The 26,316-nt window shown below is 38.0% G+C and overlaps 1 protein-coding gene across 1 annotated transcript; it reads left to right on the forward strand.

The window, feature by feature from the left end:
• The first annotated feature begins 248 nt into the window (after window positions 1-248).
• On the forward strand, window positions 249-20,244 carry LOC134617012 (broad substrate specificity ATP-binding cassette transporter ABCG2-like). Its single transcript, XM_063462157.1, has 18 exons — window positions 249-357; window positions 1,691-1,903; window positions 7,935-7,994; window positions 8,503-8,617; window positions 8,898-9,050; window positions 9,293-9,450; window positions 10,949-11,051; window positions 11,173-11,221; window positions 11,310-11,408; window positions 12,788-12,898; window positions 13,321-13,466; window positions 15,255-15,337; window positions 15,439-15,528; window positions 16,217-16,341; window positions 16,675-16,829; window positions 18,313-18,402; window positions 19,165-19,235; window positions 19,823-20,244. The coding sequence occupies exons 2-18, from the start codon at window positions 1,722-1,724 to the stop codon at window positions 19,971-19,973; spliced, it is 1,941 nt and encodes a 646-aa protein (XP_063318227.1). The 5' UTR covers window positions 249-357; window positions 1,691-1,721; the 3' UTR covers window positions 19,974-20,244.
• Window positions 20,245-26,316: the final 6,072 nt, after the last annotated feature.

Genomic DNA, 26,316 nt, shown 5'->3' on the forward strand with positions numbered 1-26,316 from the left:
TTCAAAGCCCTGCCTTTGTCAAGTGAAAAATGATATAAACAAAAATCTCAAGTGCAAATTTTAACAGCAGTGCTGCTTACCCAGGAACTCATAAGGAACCTCACCATTGTAGGAGAGGAGAGGGGGGGGGGGGAGTGGTAGAGAGAGAGAGAGACAGTAGTGCCCTCCTCCCTACTTCTCTTATCACGCCTTTCAGACATAAAACTGGGCCGAGCACATGTCCTAAACAAACCTCTCTAGCCCTGCCAAGCACGCATTTAGCTCTGCAGTCTGACTCACTGCAGTTTCCTGGTAAGCCTGCTGCGGTTTGGATGTCTGTCAGTAGCTGTTTTCACTGGTGTTTTCCGACTAAAGCAGGTGAGAGATAGTGTCTTTGTTTTGAGTTTTTGCCACGTGTATCTTTTTTCTATTTTTGAAATCTAAAATCAGCTCTCGCTGAGATGGAAGAGTCTAGAGCGTGTTTTCATTAACGTGGTATAAAGCAGACATTAAGATTAAACTGTGTTGCTTCTGAGTTCATCAGATTAGACTTGAGATGCCCGATCATCAGCACTGCAGGAAGCGTCTAATGCAGAGGCCGGATGCTACAAGCAATTTACATATGAACTTTTGACCCTTACGGTATTTTCAACAAACCCAGCTTCAGTTTACACATCGGTAAAACAGTGTGAACTTGTACCGTTGGGTAATGAGTCTTAAAAAACCGAATCCAGTAACAATAATGTAAAAATGTAATTGTTTTTAGAAAAGTTGACGTCAACTTTCTGACCAAAGTGGGGCCATATTCCAGAAATATTCGAAACATTAATTGGGAAAATGACAGGAAACCACCCGCTTCATTCATTTGCGGCTCTAGATAACTGTAGATAGTTGTTCTTGGGACTTCTTAATGTTGGCTTAAAAGCCAAGACTCTGAAACCCATCCTTGTAAATGGGGAGGAAAATGCTTTTGGGACTCTACCAGATATTCTAAAGGTATATCTGTTTAAATCTGTAAAGATTGTGGGAATAGCTTAGCTTCATCCTTGTAAACAGTGTTTAGGAAAGAGACTCGGGCAAACACAACAAAACGCCGTCTACAGTGTTTCTTCAGTGGGTCTGACTCACTTAAAGAAATATCCGAACTTGATGCTGGGTTTAAGAGTAAGTGAACTCTGTTGCTGCATGTGTTTTAAATTTCTTCAGTTATCTAAACATCTGGTCTTTGTTATAGCTCTAACATATAGTAATAGTTGAAATACATACCTGAATTAAAGCTACATAGACATTAGTGCATAGACATTGTTCATATGGCTTTGCTTTGTTGTAGATTCCCAAATTTTAACAGAATACATTCTGAGACAGCAGCACTGAGGAGACGAGAGTAAATGACCTCTCTGCAGCTCTCACTTCAAGTTAAACTTTAGCAGCAATGAGCGTAATTTCATAAAATAGCACAAAAATGCAGCGACGGGATTGTAATATTATTTTTTTTAAATCTGCTATTGTTAATATTGATGTAAAATAGGCATTTTTATATGGAAATCCAAAAAGTAAGGATTTGAAACAAACCAAATTGCTTCAAATTTGGTTTTAAAAATTGACAAGATATGGTGATATTTGTTATGTAAAAACAAAACCGTTGCCTCAAGAGATGTAAAAGATAAGATTTTTATTAAGAAATGGTATTTACAGCAAAAATGTTCTTCAGTGTTGTGCATACAGGTGGAGACAACTGAAGGATGTCAGACAACGAAGAGACGATGGAAATGGGGATAAACGGAGCCTCTAAAGGTTCCCGTTCAAGACAACAGATGCACGGTGCAACAGTCAGTTTCCACAATATTCACTACAAGGTGAAACAGGGAGGTGGATGTTTTTGCCGAAAGAAGGCCACGACCAAAGACATCCTCATCGACCTCAAGTGAGTAGACTGGTGTGTTTAAACTTCGAGGACAACAGATGTTTTATTTTTAAGCTTACAAACAACAGGCTACTCGTCATTTTAAACACATTTAAAAAATTGTGGTTCAAAAATAATAAAAAAAAAAAATCCAGTTATTTAAATCAATAAATCAGTGCTTGATTTATTGAATAAAGTATTATATTCTTATAGCCTTCAGTTCTCATATGATGCCCTACATAAATATTTCTTTGTCATTTGTCCATTTCTGCCAGAAGTTTGTAGTACTAAGTAAATTCTTGTTGATGTGCTTTTGTAAGGTGCTGATTAAATTTATGTCCTTGGAAGATTTGGAAATCTGAAAGATATAAATCTCAAATCTTTTCACGCCTTTCAAAGAGGGCATAGCTTATAGCTGCAACAGTTCATCTTCAATCAGCTGTGCATAATGCCGCTTACCTTCCTTTTTTCAAAATTGTGAGACAACAAATTTTGTAACTTTCCACTCCTGTGTAGTTATTCAGCCATCATAAAAAACATTAACAATGTATTTTAAGTAATTTTCACTGCAGTTCACTGCAGTTTTCACACTTTGGAAACCAATCCATTGGGTTCAGTTAGACGCAATTGCAGGCCCATGTTTGCAGGCCCATATTTGACCACTTCTCTACTAAAAGAAACATGCAGTCAGGTATTTTAAAGATAAGATAAGATCAGCTTGGATAATGCATTATTGTTAGAGCACATGTAACCTTGTCTTACATCACATGCTCTAACAATCAGCAGAGTAACATACAGCATGAATAAAAATCGGCAAAAAGAGCACGCCCTTTACACGAGGATATACCACACAGTCACGTGGTATATATGTGTAGAGGGTGGAAATGCTCAGGTTTTGTCAGGACTTGTGATAATGAATCAGCTTCAAGGAAAAACTGTGGATTTACAACTTGACTAACAGCCTTTTAAGTCATATCTTTTCACCTCACTGTTTCTGTAGTGATGCACTTTGCCTCTTAAAGTTTACCAACCAAACTGCAATAAACTGGCTTAGATTTACTTTGTCTTACAAGAAATTCCTCTGATGCTACAATCCGCATGCTTCAGCCCTCAGGTGACTGTAAGCATGAGCCCATATTGTGGTAAACTGGTAATGCACAGTCTGCATGTGCAGCTACTGTGTGTTTATTTGTCTACGTGCTGCCAGGAGCCCACCTGGGATGCAAACGTGACACGATCAAGGTTCACTTGGTTCAAACACTCCCACATGTTGGGAGGCAAAGGAAGGAAGTTTGCTTTGTCGGGAGACTCAGGTTCCCCAGTTTGACTCTGTGAAACACATACACATACTGTACATACAAAAGCCTGTGAGAAGACAATGACTCTGGGCTTAAACCAACAAACAGGCACAGGTACAGGATGCTGTACTGCCTCAGTTTGTTTGAAACTTTACTTGGCAAGAAAGTTGAGGGTGTAAAAGTTACAGAATCAAAAGTGCAAAGTTTTAACACTTTATAAGAGCCAGAATTAATACATTTAAACTGATACTTACTATAACACTAAAGCAAAGATTAGTAAGAAAGTTCTCCAGGTTGTTGACAGTTGAGCTTCTTCAGGTTCTTAACAATGTCAGATGAGCCATGCAGATTATGGAGTTAAAGCTAATAAAAGTCGAATAACAGTTACATTACTCTGAGGTCTAAGTTGCCATAGATAATAACCCCAGCCCTATGTTTTATGTGTAGGTTATTTATGGTTATTTTCTTTGTTCGTTTGTTGCCGAGAGTTTTTGAGAACAATTGAAATTCAGCGGTTCAAGGCCCTACTCACAAAACCTAGAGACTAGTTGCCAATCCCCTAGCAACCATTGGTCACTAGAAAAAAATTCCCTGACCAGTTGGAGAGGGGTTACTGGCAGTCACTTGGTGAAATCAGTCACATATAGGTGCAGGGTACTGCTAGAAAACCGCCATATGATTCGTATTCTAACAAACATAGACATATACCCACATAGCATGCAGGTCTGGCCCAGAATGTAGGTTTGACAGGTTTTTGAGTGTACACTTTATCCAAAACCTAGTGAGGGTTTACTCATGTTTACCATTGGGTGGCTGTAGCTCAGGCGGTAGAGCAGGTCACCTACTGATCAGAAGGTTAGTGATTCGATCCCTGGCTTCTCCAGTCTGCATGTTAAGTATCCTACATTTACACTCTGATGGATGCATCGGAGAGGTTTGTGGTTTGGAAGTGAATGTAGTTAGGAAGCACTCAGTTTAAGTGCTTGTGTGATTAGGTGAATGTGGCATGTTATATAGAGTGCTTTGAGTACTCTGCAAGAGTAGAAAAGCGAATAAGAATCAGTCCATTCACTGTCTGAACAGAGTTTTATCATGTTACTAAATATGGCACACGTTGTTATTACATGGCTTGATTAAGGTACACATTAGGCTGACATCTGGGGCCAGAGCTGAAACTGTTCTGGGCCAGCACAGGGCCAGCAGTGTGTCTGCAGCTGACCCATGTGTGGGTCACCAAAGGGCCGTCATTCTTTGCTCTATGTGGGCCATGTGTAAGCACATTGGGCCATAACAATTTTACTATGTGGGTAAGAACTCCAAAAATAAATGAAAGTTGAATTAACGTTGCTGATGTTTGTTCAACTTCAGTTTTTAAAAAACAACTTTTCAGCCACGAATAGACATGAAAATGCTGGCCGCCAATAAATATTCAACATTGAAATGTTTGTTAGCTGTGGTTGCTAACAGATGGCCCTGGTCTCATGTTGACGATCGACAAAGATATCACCTTGTTTGCAAATTGCGATTTGCTTATAGTGAAACTGTGAAAAGTGCAACCTGGAAATGGAGACCATTTACCTTCAAAACTTTGTTAAAGACAATAATTGCATCAAAAACTTTTCACATTCGTTCTAAAGAAAGTTGCTTTTACCTTTATAGGGTCAGGGTAAATATAGGGTAAAGGTAGAGTTAAATCTACTACACAAACACATGTCTGCAGACAAAGTCATGGATACTCTGTTATGAAAACGATCAAAGTCTTGTTACATATGTAAGTTATGAAAGCCTTAATGGGTCAAAGTGTAGCAGGTGTGTTTATTTGTGAGCAGATTTTAATGACTTGTACCTGTGGGATTTTATTGGACATGTGTAATCATTGACGAAGTTGAAGGTCTGTGCTTTAGTTGAACCTGTTTGAATGAGAATAAAGGATGTATCCTGCTGTGACAGCTCATATTGGAGCGCATTAAAACTGACTTTACCATCATTTATGATTGTGCATTTATAATCAGGCCAGAAACTGACCTGTCTGGGCGTAATGAAAGTTAAATTATCAGCAACGCCATTGTCACGCGAAGAATACACGCAAAGGATTCTGAATTGTGATAAGATGTGAAAAGGAAAACCTGATGAAAAAAGAAAAAGAAGGAAACTATAGAAAAAGGGTAAAGTTAACAAAACATAACTCCACCTTTTGTAGTGGAGTCACTTGGATGAGAGATGGAACATCCTCACAAACTTACACAGGTCCAGTCGCCTTCTTCTCGAGCTACCCCATCCATTCATTCTGTCCATTAGAGCAGTTCGGTGGAGCAGTGATCTTACTCTTTCTGTGCATTTAATCTCAGAGATATCATCAGTTTTCTTTTTTTAACTAGAATCTTTTCTCTTTTTTTTTTTTACTGTAGACCAATTGTGTAAAAAAGCAAAGTCATCTGTATAGTAGATAGTGAAAGAAACAAAAGCAGGAATCGAATTTTTTGATCATTAAAAATTGTTTATATATTACTTAATTACTGTGGTGGCAGGCTGGTCGTCAAGGACTCACTCCCAGCAATGTTGCTAGGCCAGACAAAACATATAATCTCTCAAGCAAGTTTTCGGTTTACTCAGAGGTCTCCAAATCTCCGAAGGGTGCCTCCATTTGGAGATTGGGAATCTAATAATAAAATAATAGCAAACTACTACCTCCTCTTAACACAAAGGAGTAGCAACTGTACTTCAAGATATCTTTGGCTGTCTGAACTCACCGTATCTCTAAAGGGGTGTTCAAACAGGAAGAGAGGAGCTGCAATGAGGGAACCAGAGATTGTGAAATATCAGTGAAATTCAGCAACCACTTTTATCTGCGATATCATTCTTTTCTGGCCGTTGAGAGGGGCCTATAACCCTACGTGAGGTTTTGGAATGTAGATTGAGTTGTCCATTGAGAGGTTCATCTTCCTGCTCACTTAACAGAGAAACAATAGCTTTCCAGGACTATTTAATTTATCTTAGTTATTAGGGATTATTTGGATCACATAATTATAAAAAACAAAACATCGCTTTTTAACAGAGTCATGTTTAAAACTGTGTCATCATATGGGGACAGTTCGTTTCATTTTACAGTGTAACACAAAATTTATCAAAATATAAGACCCTTTGTTGAGCACAGAAGTGCAGTGGGATGGGAGTGGGGCTCAAAATGGCAATGAAAAGAATGGCATGGAAGGAACGGCAGGTTTCTCATTTGCATGAATCTAAACAAAGCTGCAGAGTCATGTTTTCTAAGATCTGCTGAATGAATGACAGGACAGTCTGAGCAGGAGGAAGTCACCTCCCCGTGTTTGTCGGGGTCACTTAAATGGCTAAGTGACTAAAAAAAAAATTAATTTTACTTTTCCAAAACAGTAAATTGCTGACTAATGCCCTGACAGACACGTAACAGTGTGCCCATGTGGTTTGGGGTTTCAGATGCCTGTGGTAATTCACTATACTTTAACTATACCAGCAATGGCCAAAAAGAAACAAACAAAGGAACAAAAGAAAAAAAAACAGTATTAGCCTGAAAGGGATGAAGGAGAGAGAGGCGACTATCACGTACATGTGCATATAAAACTGCTGCATCATGGTTATAGTTTAGTACAGTTTAGATTTGCGTAGTGGCAGTTAAAAAAAAATACAGGAAGTCTTCATTCCTGTGCACATGAGGGAAAATGCAGAATAAGAATCACAGTGTTACGAAACATCCTTAACCAAACGGCTACTAAACTCGTAACTTTGCTGGAAAAAGCCTTTTCAGTTCCTCAGAAATACAGCAGCATGACTTCTGTAGTATCACAAAAGTCACTCTAGAGAAAAGCAGAACTCAAACTGCTTAATCATTTCAGAGAAAAACTTCTTGGGAAAAGTAACCAACCTTAACCTTTAGAACCCAACTTGTTGCTGGTGTCAGATGGGTGTTTTGCAGCTTTTTTTAAAAACCTCCATAACTCCTGAACCATTTTCTTAATTGAAAGAATTCCAAAGCAGCGACTCGGAGCCTTTCAGTGATAATAGGGTCATTACTTTAATCCTAGGCACAGCAGCACTGTGAAGATGAAGGTTGGTAGAGAGTAGCGAGAGTGAGTGAGTGGGATGGAGCTCTACAGAAAGTTAACATTTTATAAGGTATTTGATTTCTTTTTTTTTTATTGTTTCTTTTTTGCTGTTTGCTGTTGGGGGGGGGGGGGTTCTCCCATTTCCCTGAGATTTGGCTGTGGGACACTGCCCAGGATGATCATAATGACCCTGAGAATCACTGAAGAGCACAGAGTTTTTGCTTTCAAGAACTGTTGGAATTTTTTGGTTTCCCCAATTCAGCTAGAAGAAGATTCCCTTTTTTTATTCCTACACAGTAAAAAATAAGATCAACATTAAATCTTTATTAGGAATCCATTCAACTTTAGGAATTTAAATTTTAAAGTACTGCATCTTATTATTGCTGATTAATTTCACAGTTACCACAGTGACTTCACTCAACCAAGAGTTAAAATTTTTCTAAACGCCTGAGCTGATACTTTTTCTAAAAGTATCTAAACATAGAAAAGTAAAGAAAAAACACAGCAAATTTTAAAATTTAAGAAGCTGAAAACCTTAAATGAATGTGTCCAAACTTTTGCCGACTGCTGTTTATGAAATGAATTATTAAAACATTTTTCATGTGAAACCCCCTCACATCTGCACATCTACAGAATCACCACTGATAATATTTTTTGTTGCTCTCTCTCCCTCAGTGGGCTCATGAAGCCGGGTCTCAACGCCATCATGGGAGCCACGGGAAGCGGGAAGTCATCGTGAGTGCTGCAAATGTGTTTGTATAGGAAGAAAAAGGGAGAATAGGGCTCCAAACGTGATTGAATATTTTCCATTCATGTTTAACAAAAATCTGAAGAAGACGTCTGTCTTTTTGTTAAAAGATAAACAGCTGGTGGTTGATGCACCAGTGTAGAGGAAGTACTGTATACATTAACTGCTGGAAGAAAAAAAACATTTTTTTGTGTCTTTACACAGAACGATGAAGCCTTCTTCAATCCAGTATAGTTTGAATATAAACAGTTTCCCCGGCACATGGAAAAGACATTACAGGAAATAAAACGGGAACGTTTTGCTATTTTTCCCCTCAAACTTCCCGTCCATTTTTGTGCCAGCTGATTAGCAAAGACAGCCTATTCTTGCCTTGGTTAATCCAGATGGTGTGTAACAGGAAAGCAACCATCCTTGTAGATGGGGTGAGTTGATGTCTGCATAAAAACCTCCTGACCAAGACCAGATTTGTGATTGAGTTTTGCCTTTTTGTTTCAGGTTTCTGGATGTTCTGGCAGCCAGAAAGGACCCTGCAGGTCTGACAGGAGAGGTCCTGATTGACGGAGCCCCTCAGCCCCCGAACTTTAAGTGTCTCTCTGGCTATGTGGTTCAGGTGGGTGAAGCAGGCAGGAAGTTCGACAGGATTTAGCAGAGTTTCCTGGACAGGGCAGGAAGAGATTTCCTGCAACAATAAAACCGGCTTCTTAGGCCAAGTCTGTTTGAGTTGCATAAAGTTAATTGTTTTAGAAATACTGAGGTCATAAGTCACACCTGTGGAAATTAAACTGAGTTAAAAAGATGGCCTTGAAACAAAAATTCATCTGGCAGGAGGAAATGTTTGGTCACTTTTAAGTGTTAGATTTTTTATCTAAACAGTAGCTTCCTGTCTGCAGGACGATGTGGTGATGGGGACTCTGACAGTCAGGGAAAACTTCACCTTCTCTGCAGCCCTGCGGCTCCCATCAAGCATCAGCCAGAAGGAGAAGAAGCAGAAAGTTGACAGACTGATCAAGGAGCTGGGACTGGGCCGGGTGGCCGACTCCAAGGTGAGAAGAAAGAAAGCTCAATAAAACTAAAAAACATTCAAGAAGTGAAGAAGTGGTACAAATGAATAATAGAATAGGTAAAATGACTCTAAAATATAGGAAGAATGAAAGTATCCAAAAGAAAGCTAAAAAGAGCAAAGACGTGAGAGAGAAAAAAGGCACAAAGAAACATGAAAAGAGAAAAACTGGAAGACAGGCTGAAAGGAAAGATACTGAGGTCTGACAGAAGTGTGTTTGTGCAGGTGGGCACTCAGCTGATTCGTGGGATTTCTGGTGGCGAGAGGAAGAGGACAAACATTGGGATGGAGCTGATTATCGACCCGCCTGTCCTCTTCCTGGATGAACCCACCACGGGCCTCGACGCCAGCACGGCCAACTCTGTGCTGCTGCTGCTCAAGAGGTGAAAACACACACACACATTTTTAGTGCTAGTGCTGATGCCATGAAGATGCCCATCTATATCATGCGTCCACACCTTGAACACTAACGCTGAGTTTGAATGGAAGTTATGTCCTTAAATCTATGAAATCACTGGGTAAGCTAGCCAACAAACATCACTACTCTAAATAGTGATGATTTTACGGGATATTATCATTTAAAAATGGCCAGTTTTCCAGATCTGCATCAGGGGTTTGGATGAACCGAGCGACCTTATCTATAACAGTATTTTCCAATGTAAAATGTTTTATCAGAGATTAAAAAGCAAGAAGGACTGATGTAATAAGTATAGCTGAATTCTGGTTCAATTAGACAACATTTGCTGGATGAAACATGGGGTCTGTGTTTTTCTGGAGATTGCTAGCTAGCGCTGATTGCTGTTTATCCGAGGAGCAGAGCAGAAGCAACTAGAAAAAGCATTTCCTAGCAAAAATGCAATGTGAATACTGAACATTGTTCTTTTCTTCAAAATATTCTTCAAAGCTCAACTTGCTGAATGAGCTTAATTGCATAAGGTTACCAAAATATCAACCAAGTGTAAAAACAACAGTATCAAAACTGAAAATGCTCTAAATAAAACCAAAAGTACCAAAACTGGGCTTCATTTGCAGAAATGTTCTTTTTCAAAACAAAAAAGCATAATAAAGCATAATAATAAGGAAAGAGATTGACTCAGACGCACAATCATCAGATTAATTGGAGTTTTTGCCGAAAACCTTTTCACATAAAAATCAGTCTGTGGGCTGTTAGAAGAAACAAAGAGTCTAGAGTCAAGAAACAGAACTTTTAAACAGCAAAAAGATTTAACTCATTACTAAAAAACTACTGTGTACAGTTTCTTCAGGCCATCATATTAACATTAAGACCCCACCTATGACTGTTTAACTGCTGGTGACAAATAGCTGGCATATGCTTAAAGGTCTCCCTTATCTCGGTAGCCTGGTCAGCACAGATAAAAGGATCCAGGAGGATACCAAGTTCAGATTGTGTAAGGCATTGGGTTCTTTGATTGGGCTTGGCACTTCATGAAAATCAAGGCAGTTCACATAGAAGACCAAAACAGAACAGAGATGTGAAGTCTGTTCTTCTATACAGGTCAGACCACGTCAGAACGATTGAGGTCTTCCCTAATGGGGTCTTCACTTTCTGGCCAAACAAATGCTGAAATGTAGAACTGTAGAGAAAAACTGGCTGTATAAACATCTGCCATGAAATAAAAGTGAAAGGTTAGGATAACCCTAACCAAAAACATGAGCGAGAAGACCAAAGGCTGTCAGATAGGAAGGGAAAGAAAGGCAGACCAAAGGTAACTTCATTTAGCAAAATGTAGAGTGAAAGCCACAAGCTGCATCATATGGTAGTAGCAATAGTAGTAACACTAAATGGATAACGATGATAGATGAAAAAAAAATCCATTGAATAAGTTTAAGCTAAATAACAGTTTTTTCCTGTTACTCCAGGATGACAAACAATGGTCGCACCATCATCCTCTCCATCCACCAGCCTCGATACACCATCTACCGCCTCTTCGACAGCCTCACCCTGCTAGTCAACGGTCATCAGGTCCCCTTTAAATGCTGCTTATTGAAATATGTAAACATTTTCACTGAGCTAACCTCGAGGTACCTGTGGAAGAAACTGTGACTTACATGTTAATTCTTCTCTCCATTATAAAACACGTCAGGTTTATCATGGCCCAGCACGGAGTGCACTGGAGTACTTCTCAGACATTGGTAAGCACGCGTGATTAACTTTAACCCAACAAGATGCAACACGGCAGAAAGGGGAGGTTTGTGATAATGTTTAAAAACTGTTTCCTAGGATACACCTGTGAGCCCCACAACAACCCTGCTGACTTCTTCCTGGATGTCATCAACGGAGACTCGACCGCCGTCGCCCTCAACAGTGGGAAAACAGAAGGTGTGTAAGTTTGTTCTGGACCAAAAGACAGCATTGGGGGAAAAAGACCCTCTGAGGTGTAAGCCATCGTGGTAACCCTACCTTGTTTGGAAAATCTCTTAATAATAATAATAATAATAATAATAACCATCACATGCAGTTTTTGCAGTCGAGCGTGGACAAATTGGGGGAAAAAAAAGATTCAGAGCAAGAAGCTTTTAGAAGTAGTGTCAAGTCTTCCCTTTTCATCTCATCAAACACCATCCAGTATCAGTCAAAATGCTGTTCTACACTAACGCTGATACCCAGTTGCTGCACCATCATTTTATGTTAAAACACCAAATGGACACATTTCTGTATCACTGTTTTCGGGTTTAGCCAACATAACAATGAGACAACTCTGCCACTATCAGGTCACAGTGGGAGTTACAACTTTGCCCTCTATAATATTCATAGGGCTTTCTGCTGTTACATGAAACATTGCCGAGAAAAGCACAGTAGATAAATAGTTTTTTGAGAATTCATCCTGTGAAGCTTTAGTTGGTTCAAACATGAAATCATTAAAGTGTGAACATTAACTTTTGTTCAGCAGACAGTGTGTTTAACTCACAATATCAGCTGCGTCATAATCATGATGATTAGGTTACAGAAGAGAAACAACAACATCCAAACACATGAAGACAAATATTCCTGAAACTTTTTGAGCACTGAGAAGTTTACACTTCTCTCATGTGGAAACCGAAACACACATTTTAACCAACTGTCCAGCATACGGTGGTTAGGTAAAAGTGGTTGCCTTTATTCTCTTTTTTTGTTCTCCAAAAGGGTATTACTAATGACTCAAAATACTTATAGAAATGTTTACCCTAATTAAAAATACATTGTATTTTAAAATGTTATGGACAAGCTGTCCATAATTTGAGACAACTCCACTACATCTCTGTTAGCAGGATGAAGGCGCCCTCTTCTGTCCTACATTAATTTTTAGATTTCACTGGTCAACCAGGTGTGAAACTGCTGCAGAAATATGTGCAAAATCAACATTCCCTCAAGTGAACCTGTAACACATGCTGCATTCAGGCACTGTAGGACACATGACATTATTTAGACTTGATTTGACATTAGTTTGAATTTGTTTGGGTTAAAATATTTGGCTTGTTTTGAACACTATGCAAGTGACAACTTAAAAAAAATAAAGAAAAAATGCTTTCTAATTCCACATATTTGCAGCTTGCATGTTAGTAATACATCCACACTGCTGTAGTTGTAATTGTAAAGTGATTTATCCTGATTCTGTGACATATGCCAGTGATTATATGATTAGAAGTAATAATATAAAACCCTAGTTTTTTTCTGTGACCGCACTAACTTTAGACTTGACCAGACCTCTCTTTGTCCAGATCTAGAGCCGGATTCAGAATCAATGTCGAATTCCCGAAGAGGGATTGGGGAGAAACTGGTGGAGGAGTACAGAAACTGTCAACACTACAAAGAGACCAAAGCAGAGCTGGGTGGGTACCAAAAGAAGGCTTCAGTATTTATTGATTTTTAATGTTTGTATCTGAAACTGTTACAAAAATGTGTTGGGTGACCATTAACAAAGCTAGATGGCTACAAAAAAGAGGTATAGTGAGTACAAATTGGTCAAAAATTCTCCAAATAATTGCATCTTGATGTAAATGAACCACAGAGAGATAATGAATGACTACATTGTCTCAAATTTATGTTGTCTTTATTTTGGTTTTACTGTGAAACTTTACTGTTATGTTAATAGTGTTTTAGCCACTCGGACCTTAAATTCTCCCCATTTTTGGGACTTCACAGGACATGCTAATGACTTTAAATGTGCACAAAAGACATTAGTTCATACAGACATGAGCATTTGTTTAAATGTAAAGTAATTCAAACCTTTGCCACCTTCTATCTGTCTCAGAGAGGATCGTCCAGGGAAAGAAGGTGGTCACTACTACTCCCTTCAGAACCATCACCTACACCACCGGCTTCTTCACGCAGTTCAGATGGGTTCTCAAGAGGACATTTCGCAACCTCGTACTCAACCCGCAGACCTCCATCGCTCAGGTAAGTCTGCGTAAAGTTCACTTTATTTATTCACTTATGTAAGAAGAACTGTCCAGTTTGGGGAATGTGTATCTTCACTGTCTAAGAGGGAAGTAATAAGATCAATATCAATATGGGATTAGTTCATTTATATTGATAAACACTTGTTACTATAGTGACATTGTGCTGACACAAAGCAAATCTCTGCAAGCTACAATAAAGGCTCACTATGATTCAGAAGCCTCCTTAAAGTAATCATTTTCTCTAGGTCTTCATCAGTCTCTCACACTGTTGTGGGGGTACGTTGTAGTACGTTGATTCAGTTCATTGGGTTTTGCAGGCATTCATTTACGTACAAGGTAACACAAAGTAACACAAGGGTGGACAATCAGTACAACATGACAAAGAACAAATGCAAACATTAACTGAGGAAGTGGGAAAATGCCAGGGAACACAACTGAAAATAATCAGGGAAAACAAGACAGAGGAAGAAAAACTGAGCACAAGGCATGTGAGATGAAAGACTATGACAAAAAGTAAAGTAAAACCAACAGATGAAAATATGACAAGACACGGGGAACACAGGGGAAGGCTGATAACTGAAATCTGAAATTAGATATAAAAAAAACCTCAAGAACAATTAAGAACAAATGGTAAAATACAGATTATCACTACAAGAGAAAGTATTTACCTGAATATAAAATAAACAATTCAAGAAGTCCAAACATAAGACGCTGGGTCAAAAATTCAGGGCAAGGCAAGATTTAGCTATAGGATAGATGGCCACACATCTGACACTACAATACTTTGGTATGGCTGTCGGTCCTGTAGTTGTAAAGAAAAAAAGCAGCCCTCAGTTGTCTTTTTCAATTCACTTTTACTTTTATAGTGTCAAATCACAACAACTGTCACTCTACATTGTACGGTAAAGACCCTAGAATAATGCAGAGGCATCAATTCATCACCTCTCCACCACCGGTTGACAGTTGGTGTGAGGTGTTGTGCTGGTATGTCGAGTTTGGTTTTCATCGACTATAGCACTGCACATTATGGCCAAAGAGCTCTACTCTATCTAATCTGTCTAAGGACATTGTCCCAGGAGACTCGTGATTTGTTCAGATAAACTATATACTATGTAAACTCTGCTGCTATGTTGTCTTTAGAGAGAAGAGGCTCTCTCCTGTAACCTTTTCAAACAAACCGTACTTGCTCAGTGTTTTTCTAACTGTACTGGCTTGAAATTTAACATTTAACATGCTAACTGAAGATGGTAGAGTCTGTGATATAGATGTTTGGATGTTTTGCAGTTTCTCTGATCATTGCACAGTCCGGGACTGACACTGTTGTGAATACTGTGGCATTGTGTTAACGCATATGTGATGTCTCCAGAACAGACAAAATAGATAACATGACTTCTAATCAAGTGCATTAGCAGCTTGTGGGTGATGTTTGCCCTCTTAGTCCTATGGAAGCAGTTAAGGGGGCACTTAGTCTTTTACATGACTACATATTCATCTAAAAGTTTTCTTTTTTTTCTCATGACTGTTATTTTGCCTGCTGCTGAATTTCCTCTGGGCTTTTCTGTGGTCACTGCATCACCGTTCATCTCTTCCTGTGTGCACGTGTCATCAGTCAGTGGGAGTTTAGCAGGAGCAGCACCTGGTGTCAATAACTGAAACTGCATCATCAGATCATTTTAAGGGGTTTGGGAAATACACTACCTCCCTGTCCCAAACTCAAGGAATAATGAACTTGCATTAATAACTGTGATAAGTGGTTATACGTGTCTTTTTTTAAAATTCTGTTTAGGTAGCAGTGACAATCTTCCTCGCTCTGGTTGTCGGAGCCCTTTTCTTCAATGTCCAGAATGATTCGAGTGGAATTCAGAACAGGTATCTACTGTAGTACTTTTGTGTCTTTGTCACATTTGAAAGACAAATGATAAAGATGAATCTGGGATGTGAGATTATTGATGGTGTGGTTGTGTTTCCAGGACTGGTGCGCTGTTCTTCGTCGTCGTGAATCAGTGTTTCAGCTCCCTGTCGGCTGCTGAACTCTTCATCACAGAGAGGAAAATCTTCACGTGGGTCTCACACTCAAGCATTCATATATTTTAAAGGAATGGTTTAAGGAACTTTTTAAATTCACTTTGGGGTGAAAGGTTTTCATTATATGAGAGTAAAATTCATCTTTCATGTTGAGAAGTTTGCATCTTTGCTATCTTTAAAGATGTGTTCATGAAGTGAAATTGTTGGGACCATCCAGGGACCCAAGTCGGTATTCTTTGCAGGAAATGCACATCTTTACTTTCTTTTTTAGTCAGATCAATAGCTTCTCCTCTAATTGCCTTATTCTTTCACAAAATGTATTGTTTTGTTTTAGGTTTAGCCAAAAAAAAGACAAAAATCGTAATACACACATTCTTGCAGTGCCTTTTATATCATAATGACAACTATCATCTACTTATTAAAAACACATTATATGTAATGTTTGTTTGTTTGTTTTTTCAATTAATAAGGATCAGTAGGATTATTAAGAATCATTTTAAGTTTATGTATTTCCAATAATTTTAATTTTTTGGTGTTTTACATTTTTATGCATTTGCATGCAAGTGCTGATTTTTTTCTTGCTAATTCAGATTAAATGCTTCTGACAACTTTATTAGTTAAAGGTCTGCAGTAATGGCACTCACCTGTATTTATCATTATTTTTTCACAGATGCTGTTTTTTTAAACACAACTTTTCCTGTATGTCTTCCTCTCTCTCTGCAGTCATGAGTATATCAGCGGTTACTACAGGGTATCGGTCTACTTCCTGTGTAAGATCTTGTCTGACATCATCACGCTGAGGACCATCCCTGCTATCGTCTTCACCTGTGTGGCATACTTCATGGTTGGTAGGTGGAAGACAAGCTGTGCTATGCTGGTGTTTATGCTTTAATTGTATGCAGAGTAGAGCAGATTTGATTGGTAAACCAATGTGTCAGTGTTTCTAATGGTCTGTGTTATAAATGTTGATCTTGATCTGTTTATCCTTTGCATATGTGAAGGAAAGACTGTTAGACTCTCAGATTTTTATATCACAGAAACCAAAGCAAAAAACATATAAAGACAAGGTTCTTTTACACATCAGAGGTTTGTTAGGATTTGTATCATGTGCCGTTTGTGCGTCTTTGTTACTAATTATAACCCTGGCACTCTGATTCATGATTTCGTCTGTGTATGTACAGGTCTGAAGCCGACAGCTGGGGCTTTCTTCTTCTTCATGCTCACCGTCGCTCTGTGTGCCTACACCGCCACCTCCATGGCTTTCGCCATCTCAGCTGACCAGACAGTGGTGGCCATCGCTAACATTTTTATGACAATCACCTGCGTCTTCATGATGGTGATGCACACACATCAGCATACACCTGTGCAAACATTAGTGCATACACAACCAGAACCTGCATATATGAAGATGGCTGTAGCTTCTGGCTCTGAAAAGATAAGCCAATGTGAAGATCTCCTAAACCTGCATTTTTTTCTAATGGACAGCAGGGGGCAACGACTCTTGTTTCAAAATGAAGTCTGATTGTATAGAAGGTTATGGAAAAGTGACCCTACTTTTGACTTGATTCATGACCCAATAGGTTTGTTTATTGTTTCATGTGAGTCACAAGTGTCCTTCAGCTTCACAGGCTGACTAACCCCATACTTGTTTATTTTTTATTTAAGCTTTATTTGACCAGAAAGTCCCTTTAAATAAAAAAACAAAACAAAAAACCCCAACTCTTTTTCAAGGGAGAGCAGACAAAGAAGGCACACTATTACAAAATTACAAATGTAACATAAAATCAAATACAAAATGAATACACTCAACTCCACAAGACTCCAGTTGGTTGAAATAAAAGGCTCAACTGAACATAGTTCTATTCTAGGTAGGTTTAAGGTTTTTCGTCATTCATCATGAGGAAACCAAGTAATAAGTAATGGCCTAATTAAAATGTAATAATACAACTAAATAAATATGTAAATGTAATAAAACATTATACTGATAATATAAAAAAACATAAATAAATGAATCGCGTATTAAATAATAATGGCTTAGTCAATAAGTCCATCAAAAAGTGCAGAATGCAAACTGTGTTTATAACGTTTGTAATGGTGATCTCCATCGAAATCCTCACAAAACCATGATGGGACTGTGCTTGCAAGCATGCACCAGGGTATATTTTCCCTTTTCTGGTTCCACCTTAACATCAGGCTGCGATTCTGACACACGTTTACAGCAAACTGAATTAAAGCAAATCTCATAATGTTCAGTTATTAGATTATAAAAATATGAATTTACATCAATTTATGAGGAACTCGCTTAGAAAAAACTGACATTGAGAAGTTAAATATCAGCTTTAGAGAAGTTACACCTTTAATTTTCATGATGGTTAGACAGGAAATGCTAATGTTATTGAAGTTAGACAACAGCCTAAAGGAGAATTTCATTCGCTGGTTATTCTAATTAAATTAAATTAACATGCTGTTTAAAGGAATGGATTCCTGTGACATGTAAGACTGACTTAGTTTTATTTCTGGCAGAGGTAAAAGTCTGGGAGCAAGAAAAGAACAGCTATAAAAACACAAATCAATATTTCAACAAATTTTATAAAATGTCAACAAGTTCAAGGCCTATGTGCTCTGTTTGCCGTGTTAAAGGCTTACAGATCAATACAATGGTTTTGAAATTGGTACTCATACGGGGAAATGAAAAACCTCTGTAGATGTGGGATCTTCCATGCATACAGGCAGAAAGAAATGAAAACTCAAGGTTAAACCTGAAGTTACCACACAAAGCCTCGCCACTCACCTCATCTGCTATGTTTCATTTTCTCCAGATCTTTGCAGGACTGCTAGTGAACATCCCCTCCATCGTCAGCTGGCTCGCATGGTTAAAGTACTTAAGTATACCCAGATATGGCCTCAGTGTAAGTACAAACACTGGCAATTACATCTATTTTTAACTGTAGTTATATCTGCAGCAATTTTATCTTACCTTCCCTTAAGTTAGGCCTGTAGCCAACTAAACTGTTAAACTTACTTTAGTTAGTTGGGCTACACCATGATACACAACATTGCAACATTGTTTTATTAACTAATCGTACTTTTTAATTCTATTTTATGATGTTTCTCTCTTTTTAGGATCTTTTATCTGGCAGTTCTTTGTTTACTTAAAGTTTTACTGCTTATTTAATTTTTTCCCTATTGGTTCTTCTCCTGTGGTGCTTACAAGCTATTTTTTTTTCTCTTTGACGTTTTGTTATTACTTTCAAAATGCATCATTGCATTTAGTTTGTATTGCATTTGGCTCTACCTTTCCTAAAACAACCCCAAAGAGGATTTGTGTCTCCAGCTGAAAGGGCGCTATACAGATAAAGTTTGATTGATTGATGTGCTAATTATCAATTATAGATAAGGTAAAATCAGCTTTTAGAAATAAACCATGATAGTAGGCATTTGCAAAGATTTAGAAAACCTTTTAACTTGCTATAGATTTTCACTCCTGTGCAATAATGCTAGCATCACCTTACCTGGAAGAACATTTTGTTTAAAAAGAGTTCTTCAGTAATTTTTACATTTTCCAAATGCATACTGTGAGCAGGATTGGTCCTCTGGGTTTACAAAAACCTTTTCTGCAGATGAAATTCTTGTTGAGTTATGTTTGTTGATTTGTCTGTGAATCTCTCCAGGCTCTGCAGGCTAATGAGTTCACCGGGCTGACATTCTGTGAGAAAATGAATACCACTCTTGACCAACAATAGTAAGCAGCACTGACACACACGCAAGAAACCATGGAGTGATGAGGTTCACTATGGATTCCTAAATGAGATAGAAACATGGAAAACAGGCTCATCTGTGAGCACAAAGCCGATAACTACCAAAATAATGCAAGACGTTTAAAAAAACAAATTTGTGCTGCAATCAAAATTCAAAATATGAATTTAGAGAATGGGATTAAAAAGGGATTAAAGTTATTAACACAACAGATACCGCTAACATTAAGCCTTAACACAATTCAAGTCCCATAGAGATGTTGTTTAAATGGATACTAGGCCAAAACAGCTTTTGTATCAGGCTGTAAACATGTTTATTTCTGCAATGAAGTTGGACATTTTTACATCGGAGTCTGTGGGGACTGACTCGTTTATAAAGCCAGTCTCAAGTGGTCATTAGAGGAACTGCAGTTCTGGTGTACCATGAGCAAATTTCTGCTGTAAAATTGGGAGTCTCTGGGGAATGACTCACCTCCAGTGATATCAGATCAACTGCAGCTTTTGGTATCTCAGCATATCTCAGATATCTCAGCATTTATTTTGTTGGTGAGGAACTTTTGTGCTCTATTTCCAGCTGTTACTCTGGGGAGAAGGTTCTGGAGGACCAGGGCGTCGATTACTCCCTCTGGGGCATGTGGCAGAACCACTTGGCCTTGTTCATCATGACCATCTGCTTCCTCATCATAACTTACCTGAAACTGCGCTTCATCAAGAAGTTCACCTAAACACTCCTGACTCCAGACTGTTGGTCGTGGATGTTTTTGTGTTATCTGTTCTTCTCAAGTTCAGGTTCAGTTTTCATGTCATTTATTCAGGTTATTCAGTTTATAAATACAGATCTATAATATTGATTTTTTTTCCTTTCTTTTTTTCTTTTTTGTAAATTTTTTATAAAGATTGTTATAAAAACTGATTGTTTGATCACTCCTTACTAACAATGTTATTGCCTCATCAGCTGTATCATAATTTTTGCACTTTAAAGTTCAGCATCACAAATACAAGAATTTTATATTTATAAACTTTAAAAAAAATTCAAAATAAAATATTGAATTTACATTGCGTGTCTGTTTTGCTCATTTTTAAATTTTCATGAACTTTTTAGGACATACAGTGGCAGCAGCAACATTTAGCTGTAAATGTTTTATATCAGTTTGCCTGTAAAAACAATCTATACATGAGCTTTGAACCAAATCCTCCTACTGTACTTTCAAAGTTATTATAATTCATTCTGATGGACTCATGAAAGGCTCAAACAAGTTTTAAACCAGTCAGCTGTAGCAAAAACATTTCAGTCAAAACCCATAGATGGTGGTGCTGGGGGAATTAAGCAGCAGGCAGGGACACAAGCCTTTTTATTAGGTACAGTCATACAGCTGCTCAGTTCAAGATTCTTCAAACTGAGCATCAGAATGGAAAGAAATGGGATTTAAGTGACATTGAAAGTGGCGTAGTTATCGATGCCAGACGGACTGGTCTGATTATTTTAGGAACTGCTGATCTGGGATTTCCCCACGCAAGTATTTACAAGTCTTACAGAGAATTGTCCAAAAACAGAGAAAATATCCAGACATCTTCTGATGGCTGCTTCCAGCAGCACAACACGCCATGTCACAAAGTTTAAATCATCTTAAACTGGTTTCTTGAACATGACAGTGAGTTCACTGTTCTCTACAGTCAGCAGATCTCAATTCAATAGAGCTCTGGTGGCATGTGGTGGAACAAGAGATTCAAATCCTGGAGGTGCAGCCGTCTAATCTGCGGCATCTGTGCAATGCTATCATTATAATGTGGACCAAACACTCCTGAGGAATGTTTCCATCACCTTATTGGATCTCTGCCATGAAAAAGGCAAAAGGGAATGTCCAACCCAGTAACAAATAGAGTGCATGGTGAGTGTAAGTGTCTATCCATCCATTAGTTGTTGACATATTTCTGCTCACAGCTGGCACAAGCGTGGCTCAAAAAACAATCTGCCTTTTGTTTGCACATGATGAGATAATGGGAGAGGATCATGAGGGTAGAGCACGTGTACACAAGCCTGGAAACATCAGAGGGCTACAGTAGGTGTGTTCCTGTAAACAGACACTAACTCCCATAGAAACCACTGCTATGTTTATGGTGTTGTGTGAAGTTGGAAAATCTCATTTCACATGATTAACGGCAGTAATGACATATAGGTAGAGAACAGTGTTGCTGTAGCAAAACCTCTGTGTGGTAAGTGAATGACTAACTGTTTCCATAAACCGTTTAATGAGCCATTTAGCAAAACATCAAACCAAGAGCTGAGATTATAAAGAGAAGCAAATTAGAACAAATGATGGGGCTTTTGTTCTCAAAAGAGTCTGATAGATTTGTGAATGTAAATAAGACAGGGGCATAGACAAACATGATCCTTCTTTATGGTGTGTGCAGATGTTTTGTTTGAAGTCCCAAGATGACAAAAAGTATTGTGAAGCTATCTGTGCTGATGTACAAGTAAAAGTAACAAAGTGTTCCCTGCTAACAGAGTTTTTCTTTAAAACCAGATAGATCAGTTAGATCAGAAAAGTCAAGATTCATTTTTCTTTGTTACTCTATATCGCCCAAAGTATTTGCTCAACTGCCTTCACACATATGAACTCGAGTCACATCCCGTTCTTGATTCATACGGTTTAATATGATGTCAGCCCACGCTTTGCAGCTATAACTGCTTCAACTCTTTTATGAAGGCTTTCCACAAGGTTTAAAGGTGTTTATGAAAATTTTTGACCATTGTTCTAGAAGCACATTTGTGAGGTCAGACACTGATGTTGGATGAGAACGCCTGGCTCGCATCGCAGTCTCTACTCTAATTCATCCCAAAGATGTTCTGTGCAGGCCAGTCAGGTTCTTCCACACCAAATTTGTTCATTCATGTCTTCATGGAACTTGTTTTGTGCACTGGTACGCAGTCATGTTGGAACAGGAAGGGGTCATCCCCAAACTGTTCCCACAATGTTTGTAGCAGGAAGAATGTCCAGCGTTTTTATTCTTTCGGATCAACTTTAATATTTCTGATATTTTGCATTTGAATAACCAAATCTGGCCAATCAGACCATTGCATTTGGAAACAAGTGTGCTGTAGCTCAAAATGCACTCAGTTACTGAATATACAAATAGTAACATAATGCTATTTTACCTGAGACACACAGCTAGATGTTGCTCCGGTCATTCTTCTCTGAAATTATTTCTCTGAGTCTGAAGATGTGGTCCCAATTCTGTCAAGAAGAGTTCATCCTGAAATATACATGAAAGCGACCAAGCTTCAACTCCTGGATCAAACTGTGAAATTCTCCCTGCTGCTGACTATGGCCTTTTTTTTCTTTTCTTTTTTTTAGTGTTTTTAGCTATTGTGATATGTTAGAATTTGAATATTTGTCAATGGCATAACATCACATGTAGGGAAAACAGGCCATTTTCTTTCTTTTTTTTTACAATTGTAATTTGTGTGATACTTTTGTGCTACAATTTTAAGAACTAAGCAAAGTTTTTAAGGAAAATGTATCTCTTTTTTTGTAGAAGCAAGTTTAAATAGGGTAAGACATTTCTTAAGATGTACGAATGACCTTGTGAAATCATCACTGGGAACTTGTTCCTATTTTTGATGTGACTGTGTAAACATTAGAAAATTTGCATTTTTGTTATTTTATTGCTATTTTATTGGTTTTTATTGTTGTAATTTTAATTTTATCAGAAAAAGGTGTGAATGAGGCATTGAGTTTCAGTCGGACTACCGGTATAAATAAAGGATAAATTGGAAAAAAACAAAACAAAACTTAAACCATTAGTATTTAAATAGCTCTTGACTGCCCCCTGTTGTGCCCACAACTGAACTACAGCAAACTTCTGTGCAGTAGGATTGAAAGGAGGTTTAACTGCCCTGATCATCTCTGGTTTGAGAGAAAGTACCAAGCTCCTTGCACTAGCTAAGTTTGCAAATTGTAGCTCAGGTGGCAGGTTTATTCTGTTAAGAAACAAAACAAACAACAAACCCCAAAATGTACAAAATGTTTGAAAAAAAAAAAGCACCTAAATAAATATTTTTCTTTGTAATTATCAGTGGGAAAATATGACATTGGTTTTGAAGTATACTAAATCCTTCTTGCAGATTTAGTTTTGAATATTGGATGCTTGTTTCTTATCATCTGATGTAGCTCTAAAATATAAGGTGTAACGCATTCAAACAAATGCAATACAGTAAATACTGGCCAGCAGGTATCATCATGCTAATTTTAGCACAATATCTTCACAGTGTTTCACTAGGCTTTGCCTTCTCTGAGTGATGAAGGTAGTCTGGGTGAATGTGCAGGTTCTTCAATCCCTAAATAACAGTCGGGCTAAGGTTATTGCAACATTTAACTTAAAAACCTTTTATATCCAGACCTTACAGTTTGGATATAAAAGCGATTAGAGGAGGAGTTTTACTATATACAAATAATATGGAAACAATTTTTATATAACCAGTTTAAAAAAAGATGACAAAATCTAATAATTCACAGTAATGGAGAACACATGTTGACATTGCTCCACAAACCTTAAATGAATAAAGTTTAAAAAAGCAGCAAGGATTAGCGGCTTTTACTCTGTTGCAAAACAGAACCACAAATCTGTCATACCTGCTCTGACTAATATTTACAGTCTAGACATTGTACATGTCTTCCCTTCCTTTCTCCTCCCTCCTTTCAGCCTCTTTTATTCAACACCTTGCTCTCCTAAGTCACTCTGCTCTCTGTCTTCTTTCTGTCTACCTTCTTTTCCCTTCCTTGCATCGTTGGTCATGTCTTGGAGTTCGCCCTTTGTTTTCCTGCTCTTCTTCCTCAAAGTTCAGAATGTGGACTTAATTAATGGTGAGTACAAGTAAATTGATTTTAATCTGAAGAACTTAAGCCATAGGATGCAAATGTTTAGGATTAAAAACAAAATATACAGTAAATACAAATTTGGTAACTGGATCTGTTTTTAGTATGCTATCTTCATGGCGGCTTTGCAACAAACCAAAGACAAAAGAAAACACACCTCAGTCCTGTCATCATGAAATATGCAGCACACTGACAGATCAAATAGCAGCACACACACCTTGATACAAAACAGAGCTGTTGACCTTGGTGTAGATAAGATAGAGGTTCACCACTGAGTACTGAATCTGGCCTTAAGTTGTAAATATGTCTGCATTTGCAGGCTGAATGAGTTCATGGAGCTGTAATTTAAAATGTAACCCTCTGAATTTCAACTCATAGTAATTATGTTACTCAAAAACCTGAACCCTATGTTTTGGATAAAAGCAGAAAAAGACTTTCTTCACAAAAGAAAGTGTAAATAGTACTTTCCTATTGACTTTTCCCAGCCAGAAGAAAAATGTATTTACCATGTATTCAGTATTTCTCCACCTGTGATGACTCAAGAGACTCTTGGAAACCTGCAAAGTGCAATAAATGTACTTCCAGTTAAAATGCAATACTTTCAAAGTTCTGCTACATTATCACAGAAAAACAAAACAAAAAAAGATGTTTTTGTTAATGTCAGAGTTCAGAAATTGACGAATAAGCCTCTGACTCCCCTCTGTTAGATCGGTCCATCTCCTCTCTGACAGGTTTTGCGGTTCCAGGGATCGACGGTTCAGCTGTGGATGCATCCTGCAGGATTTTCTTTGATCCTACACCTGACACTCCCACCGAGATAACCACAACCTCCCCCATCACCAGGAAGGTGATGTATTAGATATATTAAGAAGTAGCACCTTGACAGATTAGCTGTAGCCTAGTTTAAACATTTTTGTTACAGTTAAACTTAATCTCTTATCTTTGTATTACAGCAGCAGGTAGCCACTACAACTAAAACACCAGCTGTCAAGCCGCCACTAAAGAAACCACAGACCAAAGATGCTGGAGTACCAGTCAGGATACAGCCAGCTGCTGCAATACCAATCCCTAACAGCCAATCCAACGCTGCCCTCAGAATCCTTTACTACTTCCTGGCCAATAGACAAGGACAAATAGGACGTTTACAGATGGCATCACGTAGTGCCAAGTCATCAGCAACCTGGAAAGCAGGTTCATTTTCTTCTGAGGACTCAAGTGATGAATCTTAAAATCATACCATGACCATGTTTTGAACCTGATTTTCTGTTACAGATTTGTGAATGTTTTTCTTTTATTAGTGTGTTTTAAACTTTTCCTACTACATCTAGCAGCTAGGACTGTAGTTGTTGTACCTGGCTGTTATAACAGGAGTGTTTTGGGGATGTTTCAGTTACTGTATGATACTGTTCTTAGCTTAGGTTTAGTTACCAAATCACAACCCTTATTTTATCTTTAAAGGCTCTTCTACTTTGATCTCATAAAAAATAAAACAACAACACTAATGTAATGAATTCATTTAAGCAGTGATTCAAAATGTATTTACAAACCGTTTATTTGTCACTTTAAAAGGTTTATCGAAATTAAACAGAAAAACAAGTTACAATGATATACATTGTCTATCTCTTTGAAAAAATGTTCAAAGTTTACTGTTTTGATGCTGTGTTTTTAACAGTATTTGGTTATCTGACAAATCACTCAATCTTAATCTGGTTACAAAAGCAAAATCCAGAGAAATAAACCTTTATAATGGACAAAAGGATACAAATTAGTGTCCATAAATAAAAGTACATTTCATGTTTGTTTCAGTGAGTTTCAGTGCTGTTGTGTCCATGCTGCTGTGGTTCTGATGGTAGATGGGACGGTTGTTTGACTTTCCGCTGGTTTGTGGCAGCTCCTTTTTGTTTTCCTGAGAACACAGGACATGACTCATTTGACTTTGACTCATTTGACAATAATGGCCAGAATAATATATACCAGAATGATATATACCAACAAAATGGAATGTGAAGATGAATGTGCAAGTGATTAGGTGAGAGTGCTGGGCATCCCTAGATAGAGATCCCCAAAGTTGTTAGCCAAATATCCAGTTGAGGTCGATAATCTCTGGAACTGGTTGAAAAATAAGTAATTATTGAAAATCTTGCACTTTTTACCCCTACACATATTGTTTGGTGTCCACTGAAACTTTACA

The sequence above is a fragment of the Pelmatolapia mariae genome, linkage group LG3_W, assembly GCF_036321145.2.
Source record: "Pelmatolapia mariae isolate MD_Pm_ZW linkage group LG3_W, Pm_UMD_F_2, whole genome shotgun sequence".
NCBI classification, from domain to species: Eukaryota; Metazoa; Chordata; class Actinopteri; order Cichliformes; family Cichlidae; genus Pelmatolapia; species Pelmatolapia mariae.

Excerpts from the sequence above, each read along its gene's own strand:
- LOC134617012 (XM_063462157.1), top strand. The coding sequence starts at position 1,722 with ATGTCAGACAACGAAGAGACGATGGAAATGGGGATAAACGGAGCCTCT. Across the intron at positions 11,052-11,172 it reads TGCTAGTCAACGGTCATCAG|GTTTATCATGGCCCAGCACG; the intron begins GTCCCCTTTAAA and ends AAAACACGTCAG. Across the intron at positions 18,403-19,164 it reads TACCCAGATATGGCCTCAGT|GCTCTGCAGGCTAATGAGTT; the intron begins GTAAGTACAAAC and ends GAATCTCTCCAG.